This window comes from Rhipicephalus sanguineus, unplaced genomic scaffold (assembly GCF_013339695.2).
Source record: "Rhipicephalus sanguineus isolate Rsan-2018 unplaced genomic scaffold, BIME_Rsan_1.4 Seq1108, whole genome shotgun sequence".
Taxonomy (NCBI): domain Eukaryota; kingdom Metazoa; phylum Arthropoda; class Arachnida; order Ixodida; family Ixodidae; genus Rhipicephalus; species Rhipicephalus sanguineus.
This window is the reverse complement of record NW_023614337.1, coordinates 165,530-193,232: the sequence shown is the minus strand read 5'-3', so window position 1 is coordinate 193,232 and position 27,703 is coordinate 165,530. Positions and strand designations below refer to the sequence as shown.

The 27,703-nt window shown below is 44.3% G+C and overlaps 1 protein-coding gene across 1 annotated transcript in view; it reads left to right on the top strand.

The window, feature by feature from the left end:
- LOC119376167 (inner nuclear membrane protein Man1-like) overlaps window positions 1-27,677 on the top strand; it is a 41,315-nt gene extending 13,638 nt beyond the window's left edge. The window contains 11 exon segments of the mRNA XM_037646091.2: window positions 7,772-7,863; window positions 8,883-8,941; window positions 10,501-10,652; window positions 12,211-12,312; window positions 13,972-14,010; window positions 14,013-14,058; window positions 15,060-15,260; window positions 15,262-15,315; window positions 20,771-20,876; window positions 24,803-24,881; window positions 27,382-27,677. Coding sequence (XP_037502019.1) covers window positions 7,772-7,863; window positions 8,883-8,941; window positions 10,501-10,652; window positions 12,211-12,312; window positions 13,972-14,010; window positions 14,013-14,058; window positions 15,060-15,260; window positions 15,262-15,315; window positions 20,771-20,876; window positions 24,803-24,881; window positions 27,382-27,533 — 1,082 coding nt within the window. The 3' untranslated portion in view covers window positions 27,534-27,677.
- Window positions 27,678-27,703: the final 26 nt, after the last annotated feature.

The following is a 27,703-nucleotide window of genomic DNA, read 5'->3' as shown; positions in this document are numbered from 1 at the left end:
CCTGCCGGGCGGCAGTCGCGCTCACCGTCGCCGAGGCGATTTTCATCTCCGCCCCAGCGATATGCTGGCGCTCGGTCCCCCAGTCCCCGCCGGGAAAACTAACTAAAGCGACCTTTGGAGGCGAGGTCGCTGGCAGTCGACGTGCTGAAGACCTCCGATCGACGCAAACAAGAAAGGGTGCAGATACGATTCAACGGGATGGCCGGCGTTCTCTCGATATACCGGTGCTGATTGACGGTTATGCGGTTAATGCTTTAGTGGATACCGGGGCTGACTATTCGATATTAAGCGGGAAAATGGCCACACTTTTGAAGAAGGTAATCACGCCCTGGCATGGCTCGCAGATCCGAACGGCTGGTGGCCACGTCGTCACTCCGCTGGGAACCTGCACGAGTAGAGTTCGGATTTGCGGTTCTACCTTCGTAGCAAGTTGCCTTGTGCTACGTGAATGTTCCCGCGACGTCATTCTTGGTGTCGACTTCCTGCAGGAGTATGGGGCTGTTATTGATCTCCAAGAGTGTCGTATCACTTTCTCAGTCGACCGAGCAATCGACGGGCAGGACGATCAACGGCGTGCCGACGTTCTTCGCGTTTCTGCCGACAGTGTAACGCTCCCGCCACGAGCCAGTGTCATAGTCGACGTCACATGCTGTGGATTACGAAATGGTGAAGCGCTCGCAGAAAGTAACCTCGAACACCTGCTGACAAAAGGTGTTTGTGCGGCTCGGAGTATCATATGGCTTCGTAATGGCCGATCTCAACTGCTTGTTACGAATTTCAGTAACGAACATCGACACCTTTTGCGCGGCACTTCGTTAGCGTTTGCAGACGAAATAGCAAACGTTCGGAACTGCTTCACATCTGAGGCAGTCGAGCCCGCAGATACGTCACTGGCCAATATCGATATAAATTCTGACCTGTCGTCCGATAATCAGACAGCACTGCGGAGGCTCTTGCTTGAATTCCAGTCATGCTTCGCCAGTTCTTCTAAGGTGCGCCAGACTTCCATCACTCGGCACAGGATAATTACTTACGACGACGCACGCCCGATACACCAGCAACCTTACCGCGTGTCAACAAAAGAACGCGAAGCGATTCGAACGCAAGTCCGAGAAATGCTTGACGACGGCATCATCGAACCTTCCAACAGCGCGTGGTCATCTCCGGTCGTCCTAGTCAAAAAGAAAGACGGAACGCTACGTTTTTGCGTCGACTACCGGAAGTTGAACAACGTGACTAAAAAAGACGTGTACCCGCTGCCACGTATCGACGACTCATTAGATAGGCTACGCCGTGCCCAGTTTTTCCTCCCTGGATTTAAAAAGCGGGTATTGGCAGATCGAGGTAGACGAGAGGGACCGCGAGAAAACGGCATTTGTGACCCCCGACGGCCTCTATGAATTTCGAGTACTTCCTTTCGGTTTGTGTTCAGCACCGGCAACTTTCCAGCGAATGATGGACACTGTACTTTCTGGACTGAAGTGGCAGACTTGTCTCGTGTACCTCGATGATGTAGTCGTCTTTTCTGAAACGTTCGAGCAACATCTCCACCGCCTGCGTAGTGTCCTAGAGGCTATTCGATCGGCAGATCTCACACTCAAACCAGAAAAGTGTCACTTTGGTTATGAAGAGCTCAAGTTCCTCGGCCATGTAGTGAGCGCCAGAGGAGTCCGACCCGATCCTGACAAGCTTACCGCTGTAGCAACATTTCCGGCTCCTACCGACAAGAAGGCTGTCCGGCGCTTCCTGGGCTTGTGCGCCTATTATCGACGGTTTATTGAAGGCTTTTCCAAGATAGCGGAACCCTTGACTCGCCTTACAAGAGACGACACGCCATTTGTTTGGGATAACGAGCAACAGGCTGCTTTTGCCGAACTACGACAGCGCATGCAGTCAGCACCCGTTCTTGCACATTTTGACGATGATGCTGACACCGAGGTGCATACTGACGCCAGCAACATCGGCCTCGGCGCAGTGCTCGTCCAGCATCAACACGGAGAGGAGAGAGTAATAGCCTATGCCAGCCGCTCCCTGTCCCGTGCCGAGGCGAATTACTCGACCACAGAGAAAGAATGCCTCGCAGTCGTATGGGCGATCACCAAGTTTCGCCCTTACCTCTATGGTCGTCCATTCAAAGTGGTGACAGACCACCATGCCCTGTGCTGGTTGGCAAACATACGTGATCCCTCAGGACGACTGGCCCGGTGGAGCTTGCGCCTACAGGAATTTGATGTAACCATCGTCTATAAGTCTGGCCGGAAGCACGAAGACGCTGATACACTGTCGCGTGCACCCATTCATCTCGTCAACCAAGAAGCAGAGGACGATGACGGTTTCCTGGGCGCCCTTAGCTCATCGGACTTGAGCAGACGGCAGCGAGACGATGAAGAAATTCGACCGGTCATCGATTATTTAGAGGGTCGTAGCGCAGTTATACCACGCCATCTATCCCGCGTGTTGACATCATTCTGCCTCCGAGACAATGTCCTGTACAAAAAAACACTCGTTCTACGAGCCGCGCTTACCTCCTCGTGGTTCCAAGGGACATGCGGGACGACGTCCTCTTCGCTTGTCATGACGAGCCCACATCTGGCCACCTAGGCTACTCACGAACCTTCGCTAGAGTAGGCGAGACTTACTATTGGCCCGGACTTTCGGCAAGCGTCAAGCAGTACGTCCAAGGCTGTCGTGAATGCCAGCGCCGGAAGACATCATCCCGTAAGCCGGCTGGACTACTTCAACCAATTGACCCTCCTCATAAGCCATTTGACCAAGTTGGCATGGACCTTCTCGGCCCTTTTCCTCTGTCTACCGACGGCAACAAATGGGTGATTGTCGCAACTGACTATCTGACACGGTATGCCGAGACGGAGGCGGTCCCACGAGCCACGGCTTCCGAGGTAGCACAGTTCTTCATGTGCCACGTCGTACTGCGTCACGGTGCTCCCTCTGCAGTCATAACCGATAGAGGCACAGCGTTCACTGCGCAGCTCATGGATGAAGTTTTTCGATTAAGCAACACTAAACATCGAAAGACGACTGCCTACCATCCGCAGAGCAACGGACTTACCGAGCGGTTAAATAAGACCGTCACAGACATGATCTCCATGTATATCGACGTCAAACACAAAACATGGGATCGGATTTTACCTTACGTGACGTTCGCTTATAACACCGCCGTGCAAGAGACAACGCGATTCACACCATTTCGCCTTCTCTACGGCCGCGAGGTTCAGACGATGTTGGACGCTATGCTTCCTTGTCAAGACGCTGATCAGTTAACAACTGACGCCGAAGAATTTGCAGAGCGTGCAGAGGAAGCTCGCCAGCTCGCGCGACTACACATCGGTCTGCAGCAACAGGCAGATGCACGACGCTACAACGTCCGCCACAGAGACGTATCCTACAGTCCAGGAGACAAAGTTTGGGTGTGGACCCCTGTTCGTCGCCGTGGCCTCTCCGAAAAGTTGCTGAGCAGATACTTCGGTCCGTATAAGGTGTTACGCCGCGTGAGCGACGTAAACTACGAAGTGGTTCCGGACACTGCGTCGTCAACTGGAACACAACGAAGACAACCGAGCTCCGACATAGTTCATGTCGTGCGCATGAAGCCTTATTTTGCGCGTTCATAATTTTCCTACGTTCATTTTTTTGTTTCCTTTATTTGTGCCACTAGCATCGCCTCACCCGTTCATTACTGCGCGCGTAACATTTCACCATTGTCCATTCGCGTTGTGTAAGCTGCTTTGTTTTTTTTTTTCTCTTACAACTACCTTGCAGCATCGAGCCGATGCTCTTTTTTCGCGGAGGAGGAATAATGCCACCTGTAGTAGTGGGTTATACGCAAAGGCGAGGCACAGGCCACGAAAGAAGAAGTGCGCGCGCCCTTTTGGCGAACAAGCTCAACCGACGCGTCTGGCAAGAGCCCTGTTACTCTACGTTAAATAAACCCTGCCTGGACCTCTGAAGCGACGTGACAATATAAAGGGGTGTGTGAGCTGTATGTGAGTTTCGGTGCACAGGTTTGCTTCACTGCATGGCTTCATGGTAATTTATTTATTTAATTTTTATTTATTTGATACTGTCAACCCCTTGCTTGGGGTCATTAAAGGGAGGCTGTCACATAATGCATAACATTCGCACAAAAAAGCAACATTCAATAGCACATAAGAATAAGATGAATATTCAACATCAGAAAAATAAGAAACAGACAACAATGACTATACAGATAAAAATCGACGAATAAATGCTCGCAGCAGGATTTAGCGCGCATCACTACAGAGAAAACTGTCTAACGCATTTTCTCAATCCACTGACGTTGTTTGTTGAACAACTGCATTAGGTAAACTACAGTCAACGTCCTATTGTTCGGACTCCCTAGAGACCGCGAAATTGCCCGAAAAATCGGGCAGTCTGAAAAAACGAATTCATGCTTTTTTATTCCGCTCAAGCGGTGAAATTGCCACAGCCACGTCGCAGTACAATTATCAGGCATTTTGATGCGCGCCCAGGCTCTCGCAAATACATTCGGCACCTGCCGTGAACCCCGCTTAACTACGTGCCAACCGCAACTTGCAAGTTCGCATCTCGTGATCAGCGCCGCTGATATCAGCAAAGCGCGCAATAGATTATACGGCTCTCTCGCATGGAGCGTTTGGAAACCATGACGCGGAACACAAAGACTGTAGGGGAAGAGCGGACGACTCGTCCGGCTTTGCCCGGCGCGTGTGCGTACGTAAGCGCGCGAACACACGTTGCCGAATCTCTTCCGATACGCAGCATTTGCTGCCATGTGAAGCCGATCGTTTCTACTTGTGTGCAGCACATCGCCAACTAAGCTGACACCGTCAATGTACTGTTGCTGTATTGTACACGCATATCATGTAAGGGTTCGTGATGCCCCTCCGTTCCTGACCGCATACGGCGCAGCATGGTGAGCTGGTTTCGTTGTGAATGCAATGCTCTTTGCGGCGCACTTAGCAGTCTCGCACAAAGAGGCAGCATGAAAGAGATACAAAGAGGCAGAATGGTGGCGCATCGCGTTTGGGTTCTCGCCTATTAAATGCGTGGAGTAGGCATGCAACTGTGCTAGGCCACATGCACTACCGAGCAGTTAACTGAAGGTGCTTATTTTAAGGGTTGTCAGCGATTAAGCCGTACTAGAGTGTTTGCAAGCTGCCGCCATCACACCTCCGTGCATTTCCACTGCTTATCCCTAAAGACAATGCCGCACAGCGCCGCAATAGCAGCCCCTTTGAATTTCTGGTTTGCTTCCCCCCATAACACTTTGGCATTGCGACAAAGCTGACTTTCGGACTCTGCTACTGTTGCAAACAGATCAACTCGCGAAAGCGCTGGTTCGAACCTACGAGACGATAGACGCGGCAGAGATGGGTCTTCAATTAATGCCTTTCGGACCCGCAGTTTCTGCAGAAAGTCGGAAGAATCAGACGCTGAAGAGTTTCAGGGTCTGAAATTTCGGCCGTTCTTATACATTGATGTCTATGGGGCTGGTGACGGTGCCGTGAAAGCGTCTGACTTTTCGAGTATGTCTGGAAAATCGGGAGTCTGAAAAAACGGCAGTTGACTTATTCTACATTTCTGTTGTGTCTGGGAAAAGGAGTAGCGAAAGCAGTTTGCGTGTGAAATAAGGTTGAATAGCCTACTATTATTAACGATCACATCGCTCTCCAGGGACTGAAGATAAAGTCCTTAATTATTTTTTTTTTGCCCGCTTATTATCTTAAAAGGAAATTTGAGGCAATGTTTGCACCTGCGATATTTCGAAGACTCAAGCTCACAAGACTTTAACAAAGCCGTGACTGAGTGTGTGCATCGGTATTTACCGCATTTGAAACGGAGTACTAATTTTTGTATTCTCTCGATTTTTGTCCTCAAAACCATCTGGTGAGGAGACCACACAATACTAGCGTACTGGTCGTATGAATGTTTTGTAAGCCGTTAGGTTTACATCCGGTGTGGCATGTTCCAGTTTTTTCTTTAGGAAATACATTTTTTTGTTTGCCTAAGAACAGATGTTATCTATATGTGAGTGCCATTTCAATGTGTGCATACTAACTCCTAGATATTTGAAACAAGTGGCATTATTTAAAGGGTGATTTCCGACGTGATACATGAATCACAATTCCTGCCCACTTGAGTGAAAGTGCATAAAGGGTGTCTTGCTGTAGTTTATTTCCATGTCCCATTTTATGCACCATTCATCTAATGCCTGTAAGTGCCTGTTCAGATTAATTTGATCACCTTTGCAAGTTACTGGGGAATAAATCAAGCAGTCATCTGCAAAAAGTTTCATTTTGATAGGAGCCTCAACTATTAACGTATATCATTAACAAATTTCAGAAAAAGAATTGATCCTAAAACAGATCCTTGGGGAACCCCCGAGTACACACTTATTGGTCTTAAAGTGTAGTTTTCAATTCTTCTATCCTGTTGACGCGTAGATAAATAGGCCTCTATCCATTTTAATACATCTTCACTTATTCGTAATCCTTGAAGCTTGAAAAGTAATTTACGGTGAGAAACCTTATCAAAGACTTTCCTAAAATCGACACAAGTTACGTCAGTCTGCAGAAGGGCATCGATGTTCTTATAGAAATTATGGAGCGTTTATGTTAATTGTGTGACCGTAGAAAGACCGTGCCGAAACCCATGCTGGTTTGCGCAAACTAACTGGTTAGAATCAAGAAAACTAAGAATATGCGTTGCTATTATATGTTCTAGAACTTAACAGCAAGCCGACGTCAAGGATACGGGCCAGTAATTGTTTACTAACGTACGGTTACCAAGGAATGCAAGGAAGGCAGCTTTGCGGCAATACGCAGGAATATATTTAAATTTTTTTCCCCACAGTTTGTGTTTGGGGGTCTGGGATATATGCTGGGGCGGGTTATACGCGAGAAAATATGGTAACCCTTTTGTTGGCCCAGGTTGATTTCGTCATTGCAAATTCGGCTAGTGGCCATTATGTGCTTGTACCGACTTTGTATCAGTTATTTTCTCTTCTCTCTCTGCTGGAACCTCCTGTTGTATATTTCAAATCAGCGTGAAAAGCTTGTTAAAACAGTCCTGATCCTGCATGCTCTTGTTTACGTTGCCATTGTTTTACCCAGCGATTTAATACACCGACTTTTCAACTAGCCCAGTTTACACCTTACATCTGATATATTAGAACCCCACTTGTACATTCCTCACTTATACATCTTCCCGTGTACAAGGTTTCAGGCGTCTGGCCACAGCAAAGAATCTACAGACACCTGTGTATTAGAATCTCCTTTTCACACGTAGTTCCCGCAGCGTTCCTGCCTGATACGCTGCGAATTGTCACTGCACTGGATGTGCTGGGGAGGTACGTCAGTGAGCTTAGCTATGTGGATGGCCACAATCCCATCCAAGTGCCCAAACAGGGCCTGGCTCTGGCAAAAGTGTGAAAGAAACGCCAGACATCCATCAACGATTTCTTTAAGCCTTAAACTGAAGAATAAAATCTTCTGAAGTAGAGTTGTGTGCAATGCATCTGTTATTATTTAGCAGCATTCTTTTTTTTTTATTTAACCGCACATTCGCCTTTTATGCTTCCCAGATGCTGCTTTTTTTTTATTATTAGAGGAGTTCTACTGTATTTGTATAGCTATTTGGGCACCATTTTTGGCATTGGGGCACTTATTCAATGGGTAAAGTATTTCTTTCCTTTCTTTTGTTGGGTCTTTCATTATATTGGAGTTTGAAAGCCATTTCGATTTCCTTGTAGGCAATTACGAGTGTGGACAGACACCATACCGCTCTCTCACAGCTGCATCCTGTCTGGAATTTCTGCGAGCCAACAGTATAGAGCCCATCACTGTACGTTGTTTGTTTGCACGTTAGGCCATTTCGTTCTTCATGCGTTGGGATAGGTTTTCGGTGTTTTGGCACGCTTGTACACTCCTGTGCTTGTGGCAAGTTACCAAAGGTCACCAGATGAGTCCCTGTTAACTTTCAAAATAGAACTTAGCCCTGCTTTGTTGATGTAATGAGCAATTTAGTCTAAGCCAATGCTGTCAAGGTCCCTTGACATGACAGGAAACTGGTGTAAGAGCTAGTGTTCAAGGGACACTAAAGTTGAAACGTCAAATAAGGTTAGACTGATAAATTATTCTCTGAGAACTCTACCATCAATAATTTCGCAATCATAGGCTCATTATCAGAGGACGATATGAAGGTCAAAGCTTAATTTTTGAATTTCGCGTCGAGACCTTGGTATCTGAATATCCACGTAAAATTGCGGATTTTAGAGTCTGTTTGTCTTTTTGGATTTCGGGCTTGTCAGTAAAGTTTCCTGAAATTATTTGTGTTAAATCTCTCACTCCCTTGGAAGAATGTAATTACTATATACCATTATGGAATTATGTAGACCCTAGCAGATGCCGTGAAAAGCTATGGTGTCGCAGCAAGTTCAAGCAAGAACCAAGCGTCTTCCTAGGCAAACATGGGGCTCTTGATACTGCGAGGAGGGGGTTCACTGCTGGCACTATGGAAATCGGTTTTCTCCTTGGTGCCCCTTTCAGGCAGGATTAGCACCTGTTTTGCGTTTTTAGTTCTTGTGTTCACCAGAACCTTCCTATAGATATAGAAGAGTACTAGTGCAACTTGTCCTATCTATAATCGTCTTGGTATAACATAGACTAATTTAAATTTTAAAAGTTTGTCACCGATATCTGCTGATATCTGCATAGTGAACATATTCTTATGATGAATGAGAGATATATAATGGAATTGCTATTGTGTTGCACACAACTTCATTATAACGAAGTTTAAAGTTACTGAACAATGCCGAGAATGTTAACTCTGCCTGCTTTTTTTTTTCTTTGCTTTTTGTATAGGACACTGCCTTTGGGAGCAGCCTGTTGCTGTTGTTTGAGAACCCTGCCTGGGGAATCAAGTAAGATACTCTGACCAGTACATTTTGTGCCTACCTTGAGGAGTTATCTGTGTTGAATTCGAGATGCTAACTGCGCCACTTGTGCCAAATTTGGCCAAGCACAGTCCTGCGTACAAGCCAACTTTGAAATGGCATCTCAAAAGAAAATTACAATATGTTCACGCTACCTCATTAGCAGAACCTAAGCCTAGACATAAAGTAAGCCATCATCACCTTGGAAGTTGACAGAGAGGCCGTGCCTTTAGAAATAGATGGCACCATTGCTTGTCCATTTGCTGCTTCCACACATTTGTTGCATTTCTCTCTGGTGGAGGTGCGGTGTGCTGATTGTGTACCCTCTCGTTTCGGCTACTTGCACCACAGTTTGGCACTCCTCGAGGAGTTCAAGAAGAATGCAGAGTGTGTGTATGTTGGTGTGTGATGTCATTCATGGTTAAACAGACCATTTAACCCTTTGAGGGTCGAATTTTTCCGTGAAATGCACTCCAAAAATGTGTGTTTTTCTTATTGCTGAATTAAATTCTTCAGACGAATCTATTTAAGAAAAAAATTGTCAAATTTTTTGCGTGACCGTAAAGTGACAAAAAAATCGTTTTTGTTGTTATATACACATGGTTTATTCGTGAGTAACATCAGGCAAAATCCTAAAAAAAACACTTCTGCGATTTTTATAAATAAAAATTATGCTTTGTATTAAACATAGCTCACAGACATACAAGAATACACTTGGGGAATAATCCACATCGGAAGAATCGCCGCTCAACTCACTGCTAGCAGAGCAACCGGCGTGCACTTCCATAGCGTAAGTGAACTGCGTGAGTGAGCGCAGGGAAGAAAACTGTATGGTTGTGTGCCCGTCTGGAAGGCAGAACGAGTGGAAAAGCTATAATAATCCTTCGTCTTCTCGCCAACAAGACGGAGTTAATTTTTCCCGAGTCCTCAAAATAGGAAATGCAACCACGGCGGCATCATTTGTGTAATTTAGCGCCGTATGGAAACAGATGTAATCATGCCCCAGGGAGCATTAAACGAGAGAGTAACAAGTGGTAGCCCTTTGAGAGATTAGCAACCAGACAGCCATGAGCTTTGCGGGTGCGAGAAGCGATAACCACTTGCAGGACAAAACCGAAACCAGCTGCACTGCACATGCTCGGATGAGCAAGCGAAAACCGGCGCACCGCTTTGGAAAGAAGGAAAATACGTTGGAGAGACATCGGTGCATGAAAAAAATTCCACGTATTCCCAAAGTGTGGTAGCACATGCCAAGCAAGAGATGATCGAAAAAGGCGCGCGTTTTAAACATACAGGCAATGTCGTACATGTATGGCGAAAGCCCTTTGGTGCCTGTTAGGTATAAACCCTCAAAGGGTTAAACTGCTTAACTGCCCCTGGTGCTGACATCACTCCAGGCTAGGCAATGCATCTGTCACTGAGGGTAGCTGAAGAAATGGTGTACAAAAACTGACGTGTTAAAAAAATGTCACGTCCATACTCGTTTAACGAGGTCAAAGTAAAACTTTTTTCTTTAGTAGATCTTGACCCAGTGGAATGTGCTGCAGGCTCCTCGATTCTGATGGGCAGTTGCTGAGCACCTACACTCCAATCACTGCTGTGTCCGCCCTGGAGGCCAACCGAGCTGTCAAATCGTTCTGGTGCTGCCTGCGCCTCGCGATGCACAGCTTTCTCAACCAGATCATTATGGTTGTTTTTGGTAAGACAGAAATGCAGCGTTGTCCACTGAACAAGAGATACCTTATTATCATGGTTTCAATGTAGAACAGCGGCAATCTCCTGTTTTTGTTTTCAGCATGACATCTTGACAATTACATACATGACAGACTTTCCATCGAGCTAGCAAGTATGTTAGTCTGGTTTCGTCAGTGGCTGGCTATCTAGAATCATTTAGGGTTCTGCAAAGCATTGCTAGAAGGACCAACATGTTTGCGTAAGGCAAGCAATTATGCTTGAGATAACAACATCAGAACAGTGACGATTATAATGGTGGCGATAGCATGAAGAATGCGTTGTACTCTGGCAAAGAAACTGTTACAACCTGGGCCAACCCGAAGGCATTACATTGTTGCACAGCACAATGTAATGCTAACTTCTATGATGAAGGGACTGGGCAATGTGGGCTGATTCCAAAGGTGATGAGGACAAGTACAATATCTTACAGTGCTTGCTGCCGCAGTGGGACACGGGAGCTGGCATTTTTTTACTATTTTCATGAAGCAACTTTCAATGCAGGGCGATGTTCATGTTGGTAAAGTTGACAGCGATTCATGCATTTCATTTCTATGTCTGTGACCTAGTGGAAACTGGTTAAAGAGAAATAGGATGTTTGGTCCAAATTGTAGAAATATTTCTGTAAAGCTCTTTCCAGCCCCAGTTATAATGAGGTTTGAGTGCAGTGCAGGTCAAGAAATGCTATGAAATGGTGGTTAGTACCATTAAACTACATGCTTGAGGAAGAATAGAAGGGGAATGGATCAAGGGCTCATTCCTTTGTTAGACATAACCTGATCAAACCAACTGACAAGGGGACATTGTTTGTGGTCTTTAACTGTAGTGTGGTAATTGTGACATAAATGGAAATGAATTAAAGTGGATAAAAAATAACAATGCCGCCAGTAGGGACCAAACCTACAACCTTTGGGTAATGCATCCGATGCTTTACCAATTGAGCTACAGCGGCAGTAATTCTACCGTCCACTTTACGGGATGTTTCTGCTTGTGTGTTGGTTTCATCAGGTTATGCTTGAAGGAGATAACTTGAAACACCTGCATGAAGTGAAAAAGTTTGGATGAAGACATAATGGATGAATGCAGGGCTTGCAATAACTCACATGTTGTAGTAGGCTAAAAAAACATCCTTTTTCGTGTGTGTGTATATTAAATTTATACTTTGGCCGGCCCAGTGCCTCTGGTTTTCTACCTTCACCGTAGGCTAAGCCACATGTACTACACTCAAAACCTCGATATAATGAACACGGATATAATGAATTATTGGTTATAACGAAGTAAATGAAGAATAGTCTTGGTCATAGCTACAGTGTTCCAAATAAACGTTTATAACGAATTTTCGGATATAACGAAGTTATTTTCGTGGCAGATGTGACTTTGTTATAATGAGGTTTGAGTGTATTATCAATTTAAAAGGAAAAAAAGGAGGTGGATTAATGTGACAGTGACTGTTCAGGGTTAGTCATTTATGCATTTCTTTTTTTCTTTTTTTCTTTTTTGCTGTTTTGTTTTCACTGTGACTGCAGTAATCGTGACGTTTGCGGCACTCTACATGTGCGCGGTGTGGTACAAGGCACGGAGGGATCGCTGGCAGCAGCAGGTCTACAACCTTGCAGAAAAGATCACAGGTGGGTGACTGTGAACAGAGGTGTTTAGCCTGTCCCGTATAGTGGTATACACAATGGCTTTTGCGTAATGCCACGTTACCGCATGCTTGACCACGTGCGTGCCGATAAATAGTATGTATTTTTATTTTCAAATCATCAGAGTTACCTAGTCAACTAAATAAAGCTTTCATTATAAAAATAAAACGTGTATGGGAAGCCGTTGGTGGAAAAAATTGTATATCTTAGATTTTTTCTATTTTTAAGACTGATATTTTTACTGCGTTCCGCTGGCATGTGGCAAAGTTTATATTGGGAAGACGGGAAGGTGTATAAAATGGTTGCAAGAACATAATACATCCTTGAGTGGGGACTTGGGAAGCAATTTGGCTGTTCATTGCCGATGTTCGATTGCACGACCATTTTGGGTAGGGGAAAGACAAGATATGAGTGGGAGATTTTAGAAGCATTTCATCTTGTAAATCATAAATAATTGTGTCAGCGATACGTCCTTGTCTCTGACATCGAAAGAGCATGCCTACTTGGCAGAAAAATAAGTTTGAAATGTCACATGTCGTGGGCAGTGACGGCAATGCGCATGCGTGAGAAGTCTTGTGCGGCAATGCAATTTCCAATAAAGCACAGGTGAAAGTCCAGCGTTCGTCCGTGTGTAACGCCTTCTTCCTGTGTATGTGTTTCTGTGTTTTTGCTGGCAACCCGTTTCCAAGTTCTATTTTTCATTTCTTGGTCGGCGCCACGTTTTCCGCACACTTGTTCTCACAGTAAACATGATGCCCCCGATGCCGGCTGGACCATGTATGGTCACAAACTCGCTGTTTTGTTCTGCGAGGAAGGTATACTCGAAATGTAACATAAGATGTCTGTCAAAACAGACCATGCGAGTTATCTGCAATGTCTATGTTGGGGTAACGTGCCGTCAGCCTGAATGGTCAACGAATGCTGCGAGCAAGCAAAACCGAAACTGGAACTGAAATCAGCTACAAGCTGTCAAACTGCTTGCGTAATAACAGAAATGTGCAGATTCCCCCTCCGTAGCCTTCGCTCCACTGCCAAGATAGGTTGTTGCAAGTATAGGGACATATTGTGGAGCTTCGTGCAACATCATTTATAGACGCATTCTTTGTGTGTTTGAAAATTGCTCTTGCAATAGAAACATTAAATTAGGGAATGCACTCGCAATTACACTGCTTTACGTTCACACCAACAGTGATGAGAATGTACTTGTTTACTGTAATGTTTACCTGGTTGATTTCTGTGCTGCCGGATGGCACCACTGATACCGCGCTCATTTTTACGTCTAGTATTGCAAATGATGACAACTTTCAGTATGGCTCCTTTCGCTCAACCAGTGCAGATGGTGTGTTGGGTTAGTTTAGGTTAGGTTTTGGTGAGTTGGGTTAGGTTAGGTTAGGTTCACGAAAATTGCAAACTAAAACTTTGTAACATGTATATATCATAAGCAGGGTGCTATTATTGTGCAAATGGTAGCTTAATCAATCGATCTGTTTATTTCAGTATTATTTGTACTTGACAGGAGTCTAGTGCAGCATGCTTTTTTTTTCTTTTAGGGGGAGGAGTATTCTGTTAAATTCCAGGCACTAGATTAGCTCAAATGCCAGTGGGGATGTCAGAACGTCACAGACTGTACTTATACCATTTCAGCTATTGTGAAGGAGTACGCAGAGCAGCCAACGCAGAGAACCCTTCCCGCACAATGCACGGGAGACAGCTTATCAGCCCTTCCCAACGGTACGTCATATTTTCCTTACATGATATCACCTGACGGGGGGGGGATCCCGGTGATGGGAGCATGTTGCATGATCACATTCGATAGGAGCAAGTTTTAATGCTTATTTCTCTCACATGGGCATGGCTACGCCACCATTTCAATAAGTTCAGTGAAATTCTCTTTTAATAGAACAAAAATATTCTGGATGGGCTCATGGGCTAAAAGCCACAAAATAACAGCTTGACAGGACGCAGGAGACCATTTACATGGCAACACGTGACAGCATACAAAGCACACATGTTTTGAGCCACAGTACTCAAAATAATGCCATCTGGTTCATTAGGCAATATAAGAGCATAATATTAACACATCAATAGTTTCCAAGATTGTTCAGTTTAATATCGTTTTAATGAAACCCGATGGTAACACCCAGAGGGCAGAGCATAGCATTAACCTGCTGATAGTTTCCCAATATTTACAGTTGTCATACAATATTGCTTGTGGTATTAAAATGTGGAACGATATACCTAGTCTTATTGAACGTCTATCAAATGCTGCATTGGCACTCAAGATTCATAAGGGGGTACATGGCACTCAACTTTTTTTTCCATGATCGATTTTTATGAAACTTTGCTTAGTGTATGGGCATTTGTGTACTCATTCAATATGGAATTATTTTTTTTAGTAAATATGTAGTTTTTAAAATGTAAAACATTTCATGTGCTTTTTGGGGCAAATTTTCCTAAACTGAAGAATTACAAAGTGAATCACATGTCACAATAACTTGGAATCGGAACAGTATGCAGTACAGCGAAACTGGATGTTCTAAACCCAGTTCAACAGAAGTTATGGTATGTTGAACATTTGTGTGCGAATCCCAGCTTGACATTGACTCACTCGCGAATGTTCAATATACCGTGACTATTGTTCAAATGGGTTTAGAACATTCATTTTTGTTGTACTGGATACGGTTGGTTTCTGAATGAGGGCTGAGTCTTACCCACTGTTGGAATGACTGCAGGAAGCAGCTGAGCAGCCTGTGGCAGAGTGCGGTCACATTCCTCGAGCGGAACGAATCCCGCCTGCGCACGGAGCGACAGCACATCGAGGGAGAGAGCTACCTGGTGTGGCGCTGGTTGGGCACGGCTTCCCCACCACGCTCCAAGGTGTGCAGGGAAAGGCATTCGAAAGCCAGAGGGGGCCACGGGTGCCCCTCCGGGACCGCCTTGCGTGCCAGCCACTTGCCTCAAGATTCGCCACATGTTCGACCCTGAAGTGTGAGTATGTCTTACGAGGTTGGCATCTTGTTGGGAGGAACTGTCTAGCGGAGTCAACGCCTCCTATAACATAATGCCTGGCACGTGAGCCACGAACGTGCTGACCTTCCCTCGCCTGCTCTCTCCTCCTTTTTGGTACAGTGGCTTCTAGTGTTCCCTTTTAAACACGCACAGCTCTTGCAGCTGCCAACGTTATGCCACGTGGCTAAGCAGTACGGTCGCGATCGCTCTCCCACGGCACCTGCATGCAGCATGCATCAGGAGGCTTGGCTTGAGTGATTGGTTTCGGAAGGAGGCTCTCTATGGAAAAAGGAGCAACGGTCCAGGCATATAGTTAGAGGAGGTGTTGATCTGAATGCATCTAACGATACATGAAGCCTTAACAATAATCATACAGTGTTGCATTTTGCCACTAACTCTCAGTATGAGTACTTGAAGCCTGTTATCAGCTTGAGGAAAAAGAGTTCAATCAAGCCTCAAAGTGGGCTATAGAAAATTGTCAGATACAGTTAATGTCTGATTTTTCGTACTTTCTAGGGACTCTGAAATTGTTCTGAAATTGGGGCATTTTGAAAGTAATGCATGCTTTTTCTTTTTTCTTAAGGGGAGATGCTACTCGAAAAAGATTTTAAAAAATTTTTGACTTAGAACTTTTAAATTTTAGGTAATAGTAGTTTGTGATGCTGATTTCAAAACTGTAATTAGTTTTCTGGTAACTGTAATAGTTCCAGAGTTACTACAACTTTGACAACGAAATACTGGGTTTTTTGTGCACACTTTTTAGCTTATTAAAAATTTTCACACAGAATCCCAAGATGGCTCATTTTGCTGCACATGAGCAGTACAGTACTGAAAAGTACCTCAAATGTCTGCTTAACTTGCTACCTTTTATAAAAAAAATCGAGGGTACCAAATGTATATTTTACATCTCCCCTATCAGCATATCAATAATGAAACCAAAAATATGTAAATATAGTGCAACTTTATATAGATATCTGTATTTTAGAAGGGCTGAAGAAGCTCTGTGTGAAATTTCGTTACGATAGAACTATTTTAAGTGCATGAAAGTTTGTGCACCATGTCAGAATTGCCTCAGAATGGAAATTGAGAAAAATGCATTTGAAAGTTATAAATGCGTGTATTCTTCAATATACAGTGTGATTAGCATTGTGAGAGCATAGAACAGTCCACACTCAACAGCGAGCGCACCTAAAAACATCCGGCTCCACATGTTAATCCCTCCCAGCCCCTAAATTAGCCATAAAGGTGCACTTTCTTCACCATGTGGCAGTGATGAGCTCATGCCTCGGCTGTTTTGCATGCAGACAGACACTCTTTTGATTTGCCTCTGGTCATGTGAGTGGCCCAGGGTGACACGTTCTTCAGGTGGCAGTATATCAAGCTCTTGAAGGATGTGCTCAAAGTTTGAATATCCCTTATTGAAGAACGAGGTAGCCATTGTTGCAGCTTCCACAGCTGTACAGGATGGGAGTGTTGTCTTTGTACACAGAAGCCAGACCTTGCTGTTGAGCAAGTCTACAGCACCTTGCATCGTTCCTTGTAGACAGTGAACCAAGAGCTTTTCATCTGTGAGGTGCTTATATAATGGATGTACAGGCAACACCTGTTCATTGGCCAGGATTAGAGTGTAATCTGGTAGGGACTCCCAAAGAGCTCTGGCTCGCCCGTGCTTACACCAGGAAGTCACTCCTTCTGAACAGAATTGGTGACTTCCTGCCATGTTGCTAGAATTAAAGTAGGATGCTCGCATGGCAAGATACATTTCCTGGACATTTAATGTGGGTGCTATTGCAATTTCGTAGCAATTTTGCAGCTCTTGTGTTGCATCATCTTTCAACTTATCCCCACATGCAGATGGTAATGGCAGTTTACGGAGTGCCCTGCCTTGGTGCTTGGCCACATGGTTCATGCTTTCCCCTTTACCACATTACTTACCATACACTGTTGCCTCAGCACCGGCTGTGGCTGAGGCCAGAGTGACATTGCCCAAATAAAATAGATTTTTCACCGATTTCTAATCTGAATTCAGCCTTGATACTCGGGGAAATAAAAGTTTAATGACCAAACATAATTTTACAAGTGAAATGTCAAAAGTGACAATTTCCACAAAAAAGGCCATTTTTCGAGTAGCATCTCCCTTAAGGGGAGATGCTACTCGAAGACACTTTTTCTTTAATATTCACCCTAGAGCAATGAAACTTGAGCTGCTTATAGAACTTTTTATGCTGATTTCAAAATATAATTAGTTTTCTTGCAAGTTGCATACTTTTAGTTCTGCAACATGACAAAGTGAAAAACTTAAGCCTTTTGCCCCCCCTCTTTTCAGACCTAAACTTCAATAATTTTTTACAATTGATAGTTCATAATGTTTCAAATAAAGTGTGGAATGCAAATAACTAATTAGGAAGTCCATACAAAATATGTACTAGACGTGAAAAATTTTAATGTGGGAAGTTCATATTTCTCCTACCCTAGTAAAAGTTTACATAACATTTTTTTATTATATAATAAGAATATTGAAACTTAAACAAGATAATTGCATTTCTCGTACATTGGAAAAAATCTGGGAAAATTTCATGCAGATCTGAGCACCAGAAGTACCCGAAAAAGGAGGGGCACATTGACAAAAATGGCAAAATTTGTGTTTTGAGAAAAACGAGTTTTAAAGTCAAAATTGCATGTTTATTTATCAAAGATGTCATTGAATGCGACGAAATTTGTACACAAGAAAGAACAATCCTCCTTGCAGTGGCCACTGCCATTAAAATGCGCCAGCACCATAGGTTTGGCCCTCACGGCTCTTTCGAGCTGACTCCTCGACAAGAGATTTTTTCTTGAGCGCACACCGACGAGCCCTTGCTTCTCCTGTTAGTTTTTGAGACATTTTTTTCTGGCGTGTGCTGTCCCGTAATGAGCCAAGAGCAACCAGATCATGAGGCGGTAGCACGCCAAGCTCTTCCAGAACACGTTCAAAACTGGAGTGCCCTCGATTAAACCAACACGTTCAGTGCTGTCATATCAGCAATCAATGAAGACTCGTCGCTCTGTGATTTTTCTTCGTCTTCGAAGAGTCCGATCTTTTTCTGGGAGGCACTCACATATTCGAATGCTGCAGCAAACTCGTCGGATGCATCGTCGTCACTGCCACTACGCCTTCGGCGCAGACGATCTTTTCGTGGTTTGAGTGTTCGGCTTTGATTTGCGCCGGCGTCCTCGAAATTTGTGCGCCGCGTGAAACTTCACAGGCCGGTGACCACGCTTCCTACGGCTTTCTTCATCCATAACGGATAAGCACTCGAGAAAAGCGTTGTTCAGCTGCGCTGCTCGACGAGACACGGATCCTGCAAGTAGGCTTCACAGCACACACAGGCGCGCAGCGGCCAATGGCGGCTCCCGATCCGTACCACGTGATTTAAAGCCAGTCGCGGCGCTCGAAAAAGGCGGCAAAAGCGTGCTTCTCTTTATTATTTCTTGTGCTGCAGCAGCGCGGGAAACCGTCGTTATTTGAAGAGTGAGGCTCGGCTCTTCGCCTCATGCGGTAGACAATGGCGAGCGGCGGCGCATTATCAGCGGCAAGGTGCTCGAAGATGACACACTTTCGGCCTTTTGACAGCCACCTTGTGCTCTTTAGACGCAATTTTAAAGCATTTCCAGTTGAGTCTCGACATTGATTTTTTTTTTCAGAACAGTAGAGGTACTAATCTTAACAAAACAGCTGAAAACAAAAATTCGATAATTTTTTTAGAAAACTCGCATTTTTCGACCCGCATCTCCCCTTAAGGTATTTAACCTCCTCAGTCATATATCTGGAATAGTTCGGAAGGCGTGCCGGGTACATTTAAAAGTGTCTCTGCTGGTACACTTCAAAGTGTCTCAGTGCTCGTACTTTGACAGTAGACGGCAGGTGCATGCTAATGCCCTGTGGCTACAGCCCCTTTTCATTCTTTGCATGCACCACGGCAACATATTGTGTATGTTTGACTAGGCCACACTTCTGCACTGCAGTGAAGCAGTCTTTTAGAATCTGCTACGGTTATCAGCGGACCAGCATGCAAGAGCGCTGCTTTGGGGCTGCGAAATAAATAACACAGAGGCGGTGGTGGCTTCAGTTAATGGCATTTATAAGCTGCAGCCGTAGCAAAGAGTGATGAAAATCAAATTGCAAGGGGTTTTAACTTTTGACATTTCAGGCGTCTTTATGCGTTCGCTCTATCCGGCACATGGCAACACTGTAAAGGTGTCGGAATTATCGAACATGTCCGAAAAATCAGTCCTTCACTGCATAAAAAAGCAAATTTAAAATGTGTTATATGTTAACATGTTGCAAATGTATACCTGTTATGAATATCAGGTACCATAAAAACTTACTGTAAAAACCGGAATATAGGTCGGACCTGAATATAGGTCGACCCCCCCCCCCCCCACTTCTAACTACTGAAAATTGAAATAAATACAAAGTGCATGGAATGGCCAAAATATCAGAAGGCGCTTTTACCGTGAAACAAACGCAATTTCAAATGGTGCACAGTGGAAATGCTATTTATTTACACATGCGTTTACACGTAAGTTCCACATGGCAGAAAGCCAAAAGATGGGGTCAAGCATTATCTTCGGAAAACATCACAACCATCTTGACAGGTGTAATTTGGATGCACTCTGAGGTCACCAGTAGCAATCACAGCGCAAGCGCGGCTCCCGGTTAAACTGAGCAACCTTCGTCTCCAGCTCTAGATACGCTGCGTGTGGCACCGTAACAAAGTTTTCTTCTGATCGCTGCGTGTGGCGTGTCGTGATGTGATCCTTCAGCATCCACCATTAGCGAACGCTTCTGTGATGCATTCGATCTGCCTGCTGATCATAGCCATACGTGCCTGCCAGCATTGCAGGAAGCAACAAAGAAAGAGTATCCGGCGATCGAGCAACGTGAACACCTGTTGAAAGATAAACTTTCAGTTATTGTTTGTGAGTCACGGCTTCCGCTTGTGTTCACGTGTGCTAGCATCCCAACACATCTTTCCCACACTTCAGACCAGATTTCTTCGTGCTTTGTTTTCTCTCGTCGGCCACTGGTCGAGAACAAGAAAAAAAAAGCAGCTCGGAGTCCAAATAGATTCACAAGACAACAACAAAAGCGCAAAATGACTCCACCCATGGCACAAGGCTGGTAGTAAACAAAGCGACGCCGATGATAGCGATGTCGATGGAGGCGGTTGACTTCAGTTGCTCATAGTGGCCAGACTTCTGAAGTTTTTCTACCAATGACCGGTATATAATACGGGGGTTGACATTTAAGGCTGTTTTCTGAAAAAAATTTGGCCTATATATTCTGGTTTTTACAGTACTTTCATGTTGGATACAGCTTTTTTATATGAGGATCGGCTGTAATTAGCGTATCTGCACTGTCTAACTTTTGCTGTATCCGATGGTACTGCAGGGAGTACGAGGACGACTGGCCCAAGCAGATTGAGAATGCAATACTAGAGAAGTGTGAAGGAAACACAGGCATCGTACACATACATGTGGACACATCATCTAGAGAGGTAAGCACAACCCGGGGTGATGGCATTAGCGGCTAGTGGCAGCAGACTTTACCGTTCTGTGGTACTACATGACCTGTTATGTGTCTGCATCCAGGATGTGAAAGTCACTGTGCGGCATTGCTTTTGGCTAAGAATTAGACGAAAGCCTTGTATGTCTCGCGCGAACATGACCTTGAATGAAGTCAGCTTGAGCGAAATGAAGCAAAGATGTCGTAGTGATCGTAGGCTACGTGTTCACTTCGTTTTTGCGGCATTTGCGTGACTAAAAAATTTTAAAAAAGAAGCGCAAATATCACATGACTCTGTGAGCTGATCATTCACTTCGTCCTTGTGGTGTTCATGTGACTAATACCCGTGTCACACGGGTGTTTCGAAGGCCATTGAACCGATGGTCCATTGACTCAACGGGCATGCACGCGCTGCCACACGGGCAATTTCGAAGGCTATTGAGTCAGTGGCCCATCGAGTCGACGGAGCACTCCACAACTCCATTGAAATTTCGACGGCCATCGAGCGGCGGAAGCGGAAACAGCGTCACCGCGCCCTCTCGTTCCCAGTGTGCTCATACCCATGATTAGAAAAAAAAAAAATTAACGAGTATGCATTAAAAGTAGTGTGCATGGGCGTTATAACTTATTTACTAACGTATTTGTGCCATTTGGAATGTAGGAATTGCGCATGCTCGCGATAACAGCAGCAGCTCATCCTCGATGGCGTCGGCTTCCTCTTTCGCCGCTTCGATCCCAGCATCAAGCTGCATGATCACAGCCATGTAGAACACCATAGCGGCCTTGTCATCTGTTTCGCGGTCACTCATGACAGCGGAACAAGCACGTAATGAAACGAAATGAGTACATGCAACCGCAAAACCAGGCAAAACGGCAAAACTACGTGGCAAACCCGGAAAAGTGGCAGGACGGGTAAAGCGGTTGTAACGTAGCCACAGTTTCGCTGTTCAACAAACTTATAACCACCTCTGCTTATGACTAATAATGCACTTATAATTATGTATAAACATTTTTTTTTTATATTTTAGAACAAAACAACGCACAAATATGTGCTTATAAGTGGATTTATTTTAGTTCACTTACAACGACATGAAAACGAAAATAAGATTAGCAGCGCCACAAAATTTTTGCGACAAACACCTGAATCACTCAACGGCCGTTGAAAACCGTCGTGTGGCAACGCGAGAACTCCATCGAGTTCGATGGAGTTGTAGCGTTTCGATGGCCATTGACTCAATGGCCTTTCAAACATGCCCGTGTGTCACAGGTATAAAAAATAAAAAAATATAAAATAAACAAAATAAACAAAGAAGAGGTGTTCCTCTCGAGCGTAGATCGATGCACGTGAGCGGTGCATTCACTTGGTCTTTGCAGCGTTTACATGACTAAACATTTTTAAAAGCTGTGTTTGTGTGATATGAAGTGCACGGTGAAAAATTGCCAGACCGGATGGCTTCCGCCTTCAAGTCATCTTAGGGGTGTTCATAAGGGACACTGTGAATTTTTGTACAGATGGTAACTCTCATGTTACATCCCATATTTTTTAATGCTTCATTTCATTCTTTGTTTTTCTTTTGTTGTTGTGCATTGCACCAAGTAGATGACAAAGGGCGAAAAGAACATAAATGAAATAATTGTTGGAAATTATGGCCCTTGGTTTGTGTAAAACAAGTAAAAAAAAAAAGGACACCTTTCTTGGTATTGAAGCTGGACTCTTAGACGACTAACGCTTCATGGTCGTGTCGTCAGGGCATTAGATACCTGAATGCATAAAGACAATGATTCTCAAATGGCAAGAGAAATTTTTATCTCTTTATGCACAAGTTCTATTCTCCAAGTACTGTGGTTACTACAGCTGCATATTAAAAGCAAATGCCCATCAAAATGTAAATAACTAGTATTAATCACTTTCCGTGGCCTTTTAAAAGGGCTACTGACACAAAATTTCGCTGCCAAGACAGCCTGTGGGATCAATTCCCGTGAACATGCGTATATCATCTGCAAAATATCAACATCGAATATAGCTTGGAAGGCATTTTAAATGAATTTTGAAGTTTGCGTGAGTGATCGACACCCTCGCGCTATTGGAACCCTCAAAGGTGACCCTCGGTGACCCCCTTACTTCCCTCACGTGACCACGCTGCAACAAGTTATGACGACGTCATAGCCACCACTTTTTTTTTTGCCGCGTTTGCTCCAGCAGCCTACTTCTCGGCGGCTGCTCGCGAACCGCATGGAAGTGCGTCACAGTTCTGTGTGCTGACGTGATCAAACGCTGCACCCGCTAGGTGGTGATAGTTACACCCGGAGGCATGTTGTTTTTGAAACCGAAACTGACACTGGTCACTAATGAGGAGCCTGTAGTTAATTATCTGTTGTGCACTGCAGCAAGTGATGTGCCGTGTTATAATTAACAGGCCCCCAGCAACACATTGCAGCAAAAAAACACGAGACCAATATTTTTTTTGTCATTACCCCTTTAAGCACCCTCCAAATATCAGATTGGTCGTACCTGGCCCAGGTTTTGCAACTTTCTTTTTCTATCCATTTTTTCTCTTATGTTTTTTGTTCACATTCCACCTGTTATGGACCATGTTAGTGATCATTACAAAATGCCAGCTGCCATATTGTTTACTGAAAGCTGCCAGATATACAAGAAAGGAACGTAAAGGAAGACAATCATTAGAGTTATTTAATGTTTACGTGGGAAGCAGCGCACTTAGACAAGGCACGACAAGGAACGAAGAAAGACAGAACGACCGCAGCGGTCGTCCTCTCTGAGAGTTATTTAAGGATGGCTTTGCATTTAGTGATCATTTAGGGGGAGACCCTGCTTCAGATACATATTTCTTTATTTTTGAGTACCTCTTTATGAAACTTTTGCAGCTTATGTATTTTTATGTCCTGATTTCAAATTTGCAGTTATTTTCCTGGTACAATTTGCTGTTTTTAAGATATCAAACGTTTCATGTATATTGCTGGGAGCAAGATTTGTTTATAAATTGTGAGTGTTATGAAGCAAATCAGCATATCGCAATAATCTGGAATGAATACTGTGTGCAGTAAAACAAGAATAGATGTTCTAGGCCCATTTGAACAAAAGTTATGGTACGTTGAACATTCCCAGCTTGATCCAAGTTTAACCTAGCTTGACATCGCTCACTTGCAAATGTTCAACGTTCAATTCCAGATTATTGTGATATGCTGACTTGCTTTGCTTCATAACTGTCATAGTTTAGAAATAAAGCTTGCTCTCAACAATACAAAAACTGTTTAATAGTTTTAAAACTGCCATATACGCTCGTGTAAGGGCCGCACTTTATTTCCGCGATTATGATGGGGTGCGGGCCCGCCTTCCACGGAAGTGTAATTTTTGTTCATTTTCGATGCACGTATGGAGAAACCTATTTAATTGTGCCATGTATACCTAACGATGGGATATCTGGCGTCTAGCATCTAGGCAGTCGTCAAAACGAATGGCGGCACAAAGGATCAAGGGCGCTGACGAGAAAAGCGACAAGATCTCCCAGATAGTGCTGTGCACCCGAAGCTCACAGATCGCACTGCGTGACGAAGCTGCAGGACAGGTATTGCCATCTGGTGGCTCCTGCGAAATGTGCCGTACACGGCACATGACGACGCTGTCGTTTGCTGCCAATATTTTTTTACTTTTTATTTTTTTCGAAATTTGGACTGCCAAGTTGGGGAGAGCGGCCTTCACACGAGTACGGCCTTTAGTTGAGTGTATGCGGTACATATTGTATTAGAACAATAATTGCACCTTTGAAATCAGCACATAAAGATACATAAGCTGTGAAAATTTCATAATGATATGCTCAAAAACAAAAAAAAAACATGTTTCTGAAGCGGGGTCTCCCCTTCATGACCATCATTTAACGATCTTTTCCTATTGAACAGGGCTGTGTCTATATGAAGTGTTCCAGCTTGGAGTCAGCAGGACAAGCATATCGTTCCCTGCATGGCTCTTGGTTTGATGGTAAGTGTTATTTCTTCTTTTCTTTATGTGCACAAATATAATGTACACAGGTACACAAGGTCGATGTGAAATCTATACGTTTTTTCGCTGATATCAGCAGGCATGCTTATAATGGCCAAATGTATTCTTTTTGCCAGATGATGCCTGACTGATGAAAAAAGAGGAAGAGGGGTGTTTCATTCAGTCATGCACATCACCAAATCATACAAATAAAGTCATGTATATTTAATGATTCGCCCTTTAAAATAGTTATTAGGTTATGCTAATAAATAAAATTATCTTTAATACTGCATCTCATTAATTACTCTACAACATGATCATTACTAAGTCTGTGGAATTTGCTGTAATTAGCAAGAGCACTGGAAGCTGCAAGATTTGGGTTAACAGGAAATGTGGTACAGATTGTACTTGGAAAAGCGTTCAGACTTGTATATTACCGTTGTGGCGTGGGTGTCGATTACAATGAGGCATAATGTAGAACTGCTTGCGTACATAGGTTTAGGTGGATAGCGGCAGTCGGTATCGATTCTGAGGAACCTCCTACTGCAGTAGCCTTCATAACCCTACCGTGAAATGCCAAGAGAGGCCCCATCCCCAAAAGATGACCCACCCCTGACCAAAACGTTGTTCCTTTCAGTAACGATGACCACGGAAACGAGGTTAGCTAGCGTGGGAGGCGACCCGAACAATAGCTTCTTGCCGGAAACTTGCTGCGATAACAGGTCACATGCAGGATCTATAATATAACATGTGCTGGGTCCCGTCATATTGGTTTTTGTTGCGAGGTGGGAACACAAGGATACAGCACAGCTTCACAGCGGAAAGAAACTGGAGGTATAGTCTGATGGCACTGAAGGGCTGGCAGTAGGGGTGTGCGAATATTCGAAATTTCGAATATTTTTCGAATAGTGTTTCCTATTCGATTCGATTCGCACTGGAATTTTACTATTCGAACTATTCGAACTTCCCAAAACAAATACAGTCAACGCCCGATTGAAAGTGACCCCTTCAAAGTTTCAATATGCTTCACCTCATTACACTCTCGCATTGCGGCAAAGCTGCCTTTCAAGCTCCGTTACAGTCGAACTTTGCTAAGAGAGAATGTCCAGTTGGAAGTGGTCCCTAGATTTTCAATATGCTTCACCTCATCACACCCCGGTATTGCGGCAAAGCTGCCTTTCGAGCTCCGTTACTGTCGGACTTTGCCAAGACAGTCAACGTCCGATTAGAAGTGGTCCCTAGATTTTCAATATGCTTCACCTCATCACATCCCGGTATTGGGGCAAAGCTGCCTTTCAAGCTCCGTTACGGTCGCAAATGTATTAACTAAAAAAATGCTGGTTCCAACATGGAGATGAAAGATGTGGCAGAGTTGGGGGCTCAATTAATGCTGCTTTGGACCTGAAATTTGGGCAGAAAGTCTGATAAATCGGACGCCGAAGCTTTTAGCATCCAAAATTTCAGATGTTCTTATATATTGACGTCTACGAGGCAGATTTGGAACTCCGGACTTGAAGGGAGCACACCCTTGTCCACCACATCAGTTGGGCTTCCACAGAAGTTGAAAGAGGAGGAGAGGCTGAGAAAATGGCATGTTTGCCTGTCACGTGTAAAGTGTTGTTGGCAACACTTTGGTTGCACTAAATCATGTACATAAATAGAATTCGGCCTCTACATTGCCTCATTCTTGATGAGACAACTATGAAACACCACCGCACCAGTGCTTCATCAACCTAGCGAAAAGAAACACTTTCATGTTGCTACCTCATAAGAATATGCTTAGGAATCCTCTCTAACTTTTTTTTCTGCACTTTCGCTTCGAAGTATTCGAAAAATATTCTAGAAATATTTGAGAAATATTCGAAAAATATTCGATTCGATTCGCACTCACACTTCAATATTCAAATTTGCTTCGCACCCAAAAGTTTGCTATTCGCACAGCTTTAGCTGGCAGCATCACGAGTAAGACTGCATGCCAACTTGGGCTAAATCGAAAGCAAGTCGGGTAGTGGAACTCTGCTTATGAAACTCTCCTTCAGGAGCGGTTATCAAACAGCAGTCAACCTGTGTTTTCCCAAGGAGATTGATTATGAACTTTTTGAATTTCTGTCAGAAGAGAGTGCAGTGGTATAGACCGCCCTTGATGGATCTGAAGACGAAGAGCGGCTCGCTTTGGTGGTCCCCACTTCCGATGCCCTGTCAATCACGTTGAACACCGTGCGCGAGAAGGTTGTCGACTTTTTGTTGGACAATGAGAGCGGCTGTTAGTTCAAAGGTTTTAATGGCAAATGAATTCAGTGCTTATAAATGGACGTTCATTCTGTGGCTGCTGTACATTCTTCGACTTCTTTTTTTTAACTGCTATCTGAAAGTTAGCCCACCTCATACTTTCACTAAATTTTTTGTGGGCTATCGCTCTGAATTTTTACGGTACTGTGCAGTTTTGGAACATTAAATCACATGATTTCATTTCTTTTTTTTATTTACGAATTCTCTGCAGGGAACCTGATCACAGTGAAGTACCTGCGGCTGGAGCGATACCACGATCGCTTTCCAGAGGCACGATACTGCCACTCTTCGCTCCGGCCCAGCAACTCGTTAAGGCTTTCAATGGACAGCAGCCCACCCAACCCCGAGGAGGACACACTCTGAGGCACCTGGTGACTTTTAGGATGACTGACTAATTATCACTCTTGCTTTGTTGCGGGCTTTGGGCACGTGGTCCAGCTCGCCTGAGTTGCACAGAGCACTCAAAATTTAAGCTTGATTATAATAATAAAAAATGAAAATAATTAACAGCTGAAATGGAGCGGCGTCTCTTT